General features: G+C 45.0%; 1 protein-coding gene across 2 annotated transcripts; it reads left to right on the top strand.

The window, feature by feature from the left end:
* The first annotated feature begins 88 nt into the window (after positions 1 to 88).
* Positions 89 to 5007, top strand: LOC139546504 (E3 ubiquitin-protein ligase TRIM45-like). Of its 2 annotated transcripts, XR_011669246.1 has the most exons (7): positions 89 to 959; positions 1137 to 1888; positions 3275 to 3404; positions 3638 to 3752; positions 3866 to 3992; positions 4145 to 4242; positions 4456 to 4585. XR_011669246.1 is itself a non-coding variant. In XM_071354949.1 (6 exons), the coding sequence occupies exons 1-6, from the start codon at positions 466 to 468 to the stop codon at positions 4641 to 4643; spliced, it is 1806 nt and encodes a 601-aa protein (XP_071211050.1). In that variant the 5' UTR covers positions 95 to 465; the 3' UTR covers positions 4644 to 5007. The 2 variants fall into 2 exon arrangements, 1 of the variants encoding a protein (XP_071211050.1); XM_071354949.1 differs by lacking the exon at positions 4145 to 4242 and having other exon boundaries at positions 95 to 959; positions 4456 to 5007.
* Positions 5008 to 9418: the final 4411 nt, after the last annotated feature.

Raw genomic sequence — 9418 nt, forward strand, 5'->3', positions numbered from 1 at the left:
ATGGTCTTTCAAACCAGTAGATGGGGCCTGCGGGAAGGATATTCTGTCTCTGCTGAGTTGAGGGGCCTGGGACGTCGTTTAGTTCTCTGCTTCAGATCGGGTTCAACTTCAAACCACGCCTGGGGGTGTAAAGGCTGTTTTTCATTGGACTGGAGAAGAGGGTTTCAAGTTTCAAGGAAAAGAGAACGTACCTAGTGTGGAGTTTTACGGAAGAAAAGTTGAGGGTGTAGGAAACAGTGTAACAATAGTTATAGGCCTATATAGTCCTACACTGAATGTTATTTTGTAGTTACGGTATGTATGCTGGGGGTTTCTGTTGCCTACTAACGTTAACTGTAACCTAGGCTACTGATATAGTTGCAAATTGGTAGCCTAGGTCGATTTCTGACACCGGTATTTTTTATTCTTAAACAAAATCCGGCAACAAATTGTTTTGAAAGAAACGAGACAATAGTATAAAACACAATGTCACATTGTGACCAAATTTTGGGAAAAGATGTGGATTCCTCGCCAACCGCGACCACAAACTCGAGCTCTAAAAACGGAGATAACCGGGACGTCGTGATCAATGCGAGGGCAGTGTGCCGCGTTTGTAAATGTTTATATCGCGAGCCTAAAATTATGCAGTGTTTACACACCTTCTGCGCAGACTGTGTTCGTCAACTGGAACCATTTTCGGTGTCTTCGGGAGTACACAATGGTAAAGCGGTCCCTCTGGAAGGCGAGCCGCCCTCCTCTGCCGTCACGGTTCTCTGTCCGGAGTGTGACTCCGAGGTGGACATCCCGTTGTCCGGAGTGGACGGGCTGACCACTGACCACTTGGCCCTGGACGAAGTGTTTCTGGAGACGCTGATGAGCAAGAACTCTGTGGTATGCGACCTGTGCAACGACGGGGACGCAGAGAAGCGTTGTGAGGTGTGCAGTGTCAACCTCTGTGAGTTTTGTATTCAAGCACACAGGTGAGTGCAAAAAAATATATTTATAACTCATGTTCAATGTTTCAACATTGTTGCAAGCTATGAGCTGGCTACTTGCCTTTTATTACATGATAGCTGTAGGCAGGTAGGCTACATGCAATTACAGTGTAATAAAGTGGAACCTATGAGTTCACAATCTCCACCTTCTTTCCTCCCCAGGAGACAGAAGAGGACGTCGTCTCACACCGTCCAGTGTCTGGAGGACCTGAAGACCCAGGGTTGTCTCTCTCGGCCCGTCCTGTGCTCCCTCCACCCTGGCCAGGAGCTGCGTCTCTTCTGTGAGCCCTGTGACCTACCTGTCTGCCTGGAGTGTGCCGCCACCTTCCACCGCGACCACCGCTGCCTCCCCACACGTGATGTCATCGATCGCCATGGGGGCCGTATCCGGGATTTGGTTACCGGGCGCCTGCGGCCACGGCTGGACCAGCTGGAGGAGTCAATGCGGAAGGTGGACCTATCCCAGGAGGCCTTGCAGACCAGGGTGGATGCGGCGGTGGACGAGGTGCGTTCCTTCGCACGAGGCTATGCTAGCGCTGTGGAGTCGCACTGCCTGTTGCTGCTACGGCGCTTAGAGGAGCTGGGTCTGCAGCGCAGGAGTCATCTCCATCTGCAGAGGGCGCAGCTGCAGCAGGCCCTGTCGGACACCCGCGGGGGGGTGGAGTTTGCCGAGCGGCTGCTGACGTGCGGGTCGGACGCAGAAATCCTCAGTGCTAAGGACGTGACCCTCCGCAGGCTGGCTGTCCTGATGGAGACAGGCTACAACCCCCCCCCAGAAACCGTCTGCCCCGATGACGGGAGCAGTATTTGCTTCCTGCCACGGGAGAGTGCAGGCGAGGTGGCGGGGTACCCGATGGTGGGGGTGATCCACACCAAGACCCTGGAGCTCAGCAGGTGCACCATTGAAGGGGAAGGTGAGACCCCAACCAAGGTCCCATCCAGAAACAACCCTTAGCCCCTATGCCATATTTCCCCTAGCCCCTAATTCTGAGGCAGGTCTCCTGTCCCACTTTTAACAACCCTGAAGGCAACCTCTTTAACTATATTTAGGAGATGCTCTTTTACAACAGACCTACATACGCACGCATGCATGCACACAAAGGAATTGTTATTATTATGTAATTACAGTATTGCTGCTGTATGTACCTATAATTTCACCACTTATTAGATAACCTATAGCCACACACGCACACACGCACACACACACACACACACACACACACACACACACACACACACACACACACACACACACACACACACACACACACACACACACACTCAAACAGAGGCCTTAGGCAATTATACAGTATGTAAAGGATAAGTAGTGGATGACATTCCTGGTCTTTATGGAAACATTTCAAGTGGCAGTTATTTGCTTTGTCAAAACACAGGTATTTGAGATATACCACTCACTCAGTCACTCAGTCACTCACTCACTCACTCACTCACTCACTCACTCACTCACTCACTCACTCACTCACCCACTCACTCACACACACACACCGCTCTGTAGCAGCATGCCCACTGTGCTATTCCCTGCTGTGGCTAATGTTTGCCTGCTGAGCTGAGCTGGAGATGCATGGCTTCAGCAAATAGAGACTCTCTCTGTGTCAAAGTCAACTGCCACTAGTCATATTCATTTAAATGTATGGACAGATGTCAATCCATAAAGCAGGTGTGTGTGTTTTGTCTGTGCCTACTACAGGGCCTTGGAGAGTGTTTGTGATAAGAGTTGGAAAAGAGAACCTGCAGCACATGTCACTGTTTCTTTACTTCCCCAGTTTCTGGGCTTAAGGATATAGATGTTATAGGATTGGTGCCCATGTTTAGCGTTTATAAACAAAGCTGTAGATTACACAAGGCTGTAGTATCAACACATCAGGAAATACAGGCTTAAGCCACTCTTATCAATCATACAGTATTTACAAATGTGTGCCCATGTTAAAACCACACAGGCTCTGCGATAAAAGATTGAAGTCAGGGGTTTGGCCCACTGTAGTGTAGGACATGTCAAACAGTAAATTGTGTGTTAAGAGCAACAGCTGCTGGTGCAGTGTGACAGGGTGCATGGCTGTCACCAGAACACACACACAAAGCCACACCACCAGTGTCTAGATCAGTGTGGCTTTATGTGCTTATGTATAGACAGAGCTTTCTACTCAAGTGCTATCCTAACAGGTCTTTCAGGGGGAAACAATCTTTGTCAGCTCTGAGAGGGAAGAAATACGTACGTGTGTGTCTCTGTTTGTGTGTGTGTGTGAAAGAGAGACTGACCTTTAACCTGTCCCTGCCCCCAGGTCTGCAGCGTGGCAGGGAAGGCCAGAGAGGGGAGTTCACCCTGGTGTGTAGAGACTCTGCTGGGGAGCAGATGGGTCATGGAGGGGAAGCTGTCCTGGTCAGTATGGTCCACAAGGAGAAGAAAGACTGGTGAGGAACCAGATGATCTGCAGCACACACATCTACCAAGTTCTCTGTACTACTGGGTGTGCCGGGTTTCTGATCTAATTGAGCTAATCTTGATGATCATGTGTTATTGAGTCCGGATCATTATGAGATGATGCTGTTATAAAGGGGTCATACATGCTTTGTAAGTTGTACCATGCGTTATAACTACATCATCAAATATATCTGCTGCTGTTAATTACTTGTGTCCTCTGCAGCAGAGTGGAGGCGGCGGTGGTGGATAACAGTGATGGCTCCTATACTGTCTCCTACACCCCCATGGAGCCAGGGGCCTACTCTGTGTGGGTGTGTGTCAAGGCCCTACATGTTAAGGTACTGTACAGTATTTGATAATGATAATGACGGTAATCATGACAATCAGGATTTAGTAATAATACTAGTAAGCAGGCTTACTTAATGACCCTGGCAATCGCTTCACCCTCCAGGGTTCCCCCTTTGTCCTGAATGTGAGGAGACAGGTCCGGTGGCACCGTGGAACGTTCCACTGCTGTTCCTTCTGCTCCAGTGGGGGTTCTAAAGAGGCCCGTTGTGGCTGCATGGGAACCATGCCAGGTAGGTACAGCAGAGTACAGGGTACTTGGCTAGGTATGTTTAAAATGGGATATATAGGCACGCTGAATAGGAAATATACACTTATCTGCAGAACTCAATGGCAAGGCCACATCTAGTACTGGTGCAGGGATAATGCTAGGTATGTCCTCTAGGGGCAGTATGCCAAGTATGTGCAGCAGAGTAAAGGCTACTAAAGGCTACTGAAGGACCGGTACGCTAAGTATGTGCAGAATGGGAAATGTCACATCAGGTAACAGTAACTCTTTACGGCTCTGTGTCTGTCATTATGTCCCCCATGACATTATGCACCAGCCAGATTTACTAAGCGTTTGCAGATGTGCACCTGCTATTTTCCAAAGTGAATAAAACACAGACGGTCATGGTAGCTTTGCTTTTCATCTCTTACTCTGAAAATATCAGGTACAAAGTATGAATAGTACTTTCGCTTTTTGTGTGTGCGCAGGAGGGTTCCAGGGCTGTGGTCACGGCCATAAGGGTCACCCCGGTAAGCCCCACTGGTCGTGCTGTGGAAGTACGGTGGAGGCCTCAGAGTGCCTGCCACAGAGTGTCATAACGGCAGTGGGGGGAACAATAACAGCAGTGGGGGGGACAGGCTCGCCCCGGGGCCACCTCAGGACAGTGGAGCTCTGAGGGACAGGGCCAGGACACCTCTACCCCCACCAGACATCATGTGTCTACGAATCAACACTTTCAGATGATGAACGAAATACTGAGAAAGAAGTGGGACAGTGTGGATAAATGTGAGAAGAAATTAATTAAGAAACAGTAAACTTGAAAGGCCGCAGCATTACTTATGAATTTCTATTTTCAAGCTGTAGATTTTATACACACTACACAAAACAATATTTGTTGTGATCCGCTACTGTAGCTAACTATTCTGTCGTTTCTATTGTTTTGCATGTGCATGTTACATCACAAGACTGACTTAGTGCATTTCATGTATTTGAAAGACCATTATTTATATTGTGAAATAAATAACACTGGAATAACTTAATATGTCGTACAATATTAACAACAGTTATGAGGTTTCTATCCTGAATACAAAGCATAACATACAGTTGAAGTTGGAATTTGAAAGTTTACATACACCTTAGCCAAATACATTTAAACTCAGTTTTTCACAATTCCTGACATTTAATCCTAGTAAAAATTCCCTGTCTTAGGTCAGTTAGGATCAACACTTTATTTTAAGAATGTGAAATGTCAGAATAATAGAAGGGAGAATAATTTATTTCAGCTTTAATTTCTTTCATCACATTCCCAGTGGGTCAGAAGTTTACATACACTCAATTAGTATTTGGTAGCACTGCCTTTAAATTGTTTAACTTGGGTCAAACGTTTCGGGTAGCCTTCCACAAGCTTCCCACAATAAGTTGGGTGCTCCTGACAGAGCTGGTGTAACTGAGTCAGGTTTGTAGGCCTCCTTGCTCGCATACATTTTTTCAGTTCTGCCCACAAATTTTCTATAGGATTGAGGTCAGGGCTTTGTGATGGCCACTCCAATACCTTGACTTTGTTGTTCTTAAGCCATTTTGCCACAACTTTGGAAGTATGCTTGGGGTCATTGTCCATTTGGAAGACCCATTTGCGACCAAGCTTTAACTTCCTGACTGATGTCTTGAGATGTTGCTTCAATATATCAACCTAATTTTATTTCCTCATGATGCCATCTATTTTGTGCAGTGCACCAGTCCCTCCTGCTGCAAAGCACCCCCACAACAAGATGCTGCCACCCCCGTGCTTCATGGTTGGGATGGTGTTCTTCGGCTTGCAAGCGACCCCATTTTTCCTCCAAACATAACGATAGTCATTATGGCCAAACAGTTCTATTTTTGTTTCATCAGACCAGAGGACATTTCTCCAAAAAGTTCGATCTTTGTCCCCATGTGCAGTTGCAAACCGTAGTCTGGCTTTTTTATGGCAGTTTTGGGGCAGTGGCTTCTTCCTTGCTGAGCGGCCTTTCAGGTTATGTCGATATAGGACTCGTTTTACTGTGGATATTGATATTTTTGTACCTGTTTACTCCAGCATCTTCACAAGGTCCTTGCTGTTCTGGGATTGATTCACACTTTTTGCACCAAAGTACGTTCATCTCTAGGAGACAGAACGCATCTCCTTCCTGAGCGGTATGACGGCTGCGTGGTCCCATGGTGTTTACACTTGCTTACTATTGTTTGTACAGATGAACGTCGTACCTTCAGGCGTTTGGAATTGCTCCCAATGATGAACCGGACTTGTGGAGGTCTACAATTCTTTTTCTGAGGTCTTGGCTGATTTCTTTTGATTTTTCCATGATGTCAAGCAAAGAGGCACTGAGTTTGAATGTAGGCCTTGAAATACATCCACAGGTACAACTCCAATTGACTTAAATGATGTCAATTAGCCTATCAGAAGCTTCTAAAGCCATGACATCATTTTCAGGAATTTTCCAAGCTGTTCAAAGGCACAGTCAACTTAGTGTATGTAAACTTCTGACCCATTGGAATTGTGATACAGTGAATTAATTATAAGTTAAATAATCTGTCTGTAAACAATTTTTGGAAAAATGACTTGTGTCATGCACAAAGTAGATGTCCTAACCAACTTGCCAAAACTACAGTTTGTTGACAAGAAATGTGTGGAGTGGTTGAAAAACAAGTTTTAATGAATCCAACCTATGTGTATGTAAACTTCTGACTTCAACTGTATATACTTCCTAATACATTTAGTCATTGTTTAGAATACACAACAGGGTGATATTTAGTTGTCACTGCGGTTCCTCTCTCCGCCACTGTATGGCAGTAGTGGGCTATTCACTCCTACTTCAGCCCATCATACCATCTCAGTATTGGAAATATTCCATTAAATACGAGCTACTTGGAGAATCCTTATTAGTGGGGACAGTGCCTAATCAAGTGCAATACCTATTTAATTACGCTATATTGGAATTGAGTAATAGTGCACTGGCTGTTCTCACCAGATGTAATGTTTAGCTGGTTGTACAGTTGTGGGAGGTGACCCTCCTCTGTACAGTTGTTTAGTGGGGTCAGGGAGGGGTTAAAGATCATTAGAGATGATGATGATGAAGGGTTGGATCAAAAACAGACCTCTGCTACCTGATCTCTCTGAACAACTGCCCCCACCTCTTACATAAGAACACATACACACCAAGTGTTGAAACCACATTACAGTGGACCAGTGGTGTCAAGTACTGAAGTAAAAATACTTTAAAGTTCTACGTAAGTAGTTTTTTGGGGTATCTGTACCTAACTTTACTATTTATATTTTTGACAACTTTGACTTTTACTCCACTATATTCCTAAAGAAAATAATGTAATTTTTACTCCATACATTGTCCTTGACAACCAAAAGTTCTCGTTACATTTTGAATGCTTAGCAAGACAGGAAAATGGTTCGAGTGTTGGAGTGTGCCCCTGGCTATCCCTAAATTAAAAAAAACAAGAAAATCGTGCCGTCTGGTTTGCCTAATATAAGGAATTTGAAATGATTTATACTTTTACTTTTGATACTTAAGTATATATTAGCAATTACATTGACTTTTGATACTTAAGTATTTTAAAAAAACAAGTAGTGGACTTTTACTTGAGTCATTTTCTATTAAAGGTATCTTTACTTTTACTCAAGTATGACAATTGGGTACTTTTTCCACCACTGCAGTTGACTATTAAACCATAGTTTTAGGACTGCAAAGTGGACCCAGGAGAGAAGAGGTTTATGTCATGCCACATTAAACTCTTTAACCCCATGATTGAGAACTGAAGTAACGTGTCTTGTAAGCTTAAGAACCTCTTGTAATACAACATAACAGAAAAATGTGATGGAAAATAACTCTTAGTCCCCTATTGCTCTCCCCTCCCTCTCTGTCTTTCTCCCTGTATTTGTATTCCTTCTCTCACAAGGAATCTACCTGTTTCATTCACTGACTCCTTCTCACTCCCTTTCTCTTGGCTCAGCTGAGCTGACCATCATACTCCTGTCTTTCTCATCACTCCTGTGTGTGTGTGCGTTTCTGAGGTGATGACTTCATCTTTATCCCTCTCCTGTCAAGAGCTCGCCAAGTCACATCACCACGACAACTGTGTTATGACACTGTCTGACATCCCACTCTGATAGGCTCTTCATCTCAGGGCTCCAAGAGATGAGCCGCAATGTTCTTCATCATTGCAGAGGTTGAAATAGAGGTAATTTAAAAGAACATGAACCCAGAGCAGTTTGTAATTATAAATGTACAGTGATGGAATGCCAATGCCTTGTAGAGTCTGACCATGCTGAACTTTGAATAATTTAGTTTAATTCATTTATATTAGTTCAGCCTAAATTATTCATGTGCATCGCAGGATCCACTTTCTAGCCCGAAATGCGTAATATATTAGTCAATTCCCTTTGGACTAGATACAGCACGCAGTCCAGATAGAATGAACCGAGCAGGAGGAATCCACTGCATTGTAGCTACTGCTCCATGGTGCAGTGAGCAGAGTCAGAGATGATTTTCTGTGTGTTTGTGACACATAAAGACTCTGACTATGGGTCACTCTGAACACAGTGTAACCTGATTTCACACAGGGGCCAGAGCCATAGCCATCACACTAATGTAGTTACATAGCTCTAAATGGACCCTACATCACACAGGAGAGTGGAGTGCCCAATGGTTGTCTCCAGGCAATAATGTGAACTTGGCCATACAGGACTTAACGTACAGAAATCTTGGGGCTAAAAGAGGTGTGTATACAGAGTTCCTGAATACTACACAGTTTAATTACCCCCACACTGTTCTGACTGACTGAGTCACCAACAGCATATTTTCTGCCGCAGCGTGGGAGCTCATCCTCTTACCCTTGTCCCGGCCCAGATCCCCAGGGTGGTATGATGGTACTCTACGCTGTTGACTGGGTTTAAACTGTCGTAATTCACCCTCCCGTTCACACGGCGCTCCAAAGACAGATGCTGTTTCATTATGTTTACCTGCTGGATGTTGGCGTTTCATTTGCTGCACCAAGGCCTCATCTTTCTAAATCTTTATCTCCCTCACCACCAACCATCTCTTTGTCTCATTTGTTTTCTCTTTGTTTCTTTTTCCCTCTCCACTCTTTTTTTTCTCTCTTGAAGTGTTTGTAATGAGCACTTTGTCTTTGCTGCATTGTTTTATTGGGCTTGAAGTTCACCATGAATCCTCTCCAGGCCAATGATCCATAGCCCTCTGACATTGATAACCAGAGATGCAGTGAAGCAAACGGTCCCCCTCCCTCCGGAACTTGGCGCAGCTTTAAAAAAGCGTCAGTCCTTTTGTGTTTTAGGCAGAGAGCCACCCGCACAGTGTTTTAAATGTACAGTTTTTGAGCGAGCGTTCGTGACTCACATGATCCGTCTCCCAAAAAGGACTCTACATTGATTATGGCACACTCTGT

Source organism: Salvelinus alpinus, chromosome 20, assembly GCF_045679555.1.
Source record: "Salvelinus alpinus chromosome 20, SLU_Salpinus.1, whole genome shotgun sequence".
Classification (NCBI taxonomy): Eukaryota; Metazoa; Chordata; class Actinopteri; order Salmoniformes; family Salmonidae; genus Salvelinus; species Salvelinus alpinus.

Excerpts from the sequence above, each read along its gene's own strand:
- LOC139546504 (XM_071354949.1), top strand. The coding sequence starts at position 466 with ATGTCACATTGTGACCAAATTTTGGGAAAAGATGTGGATTCCTCGCCA. Across the intron at positions 960-1,136 it reads TTTTGTATTCAAGCACACAG|GAGACAGAAGAGGACGTCGT; the intron begins GTGAGTGCAAAA and ends TTTCCTCCCCAG. Across the intron at positions 3,753-3,865 it reads TCAAGGCCCTACATGTTAAG|GGTTCCCCCTTTGTCCTGAA; the intron begins GTACTGTACAGT and ends TTCACCCTCCAG.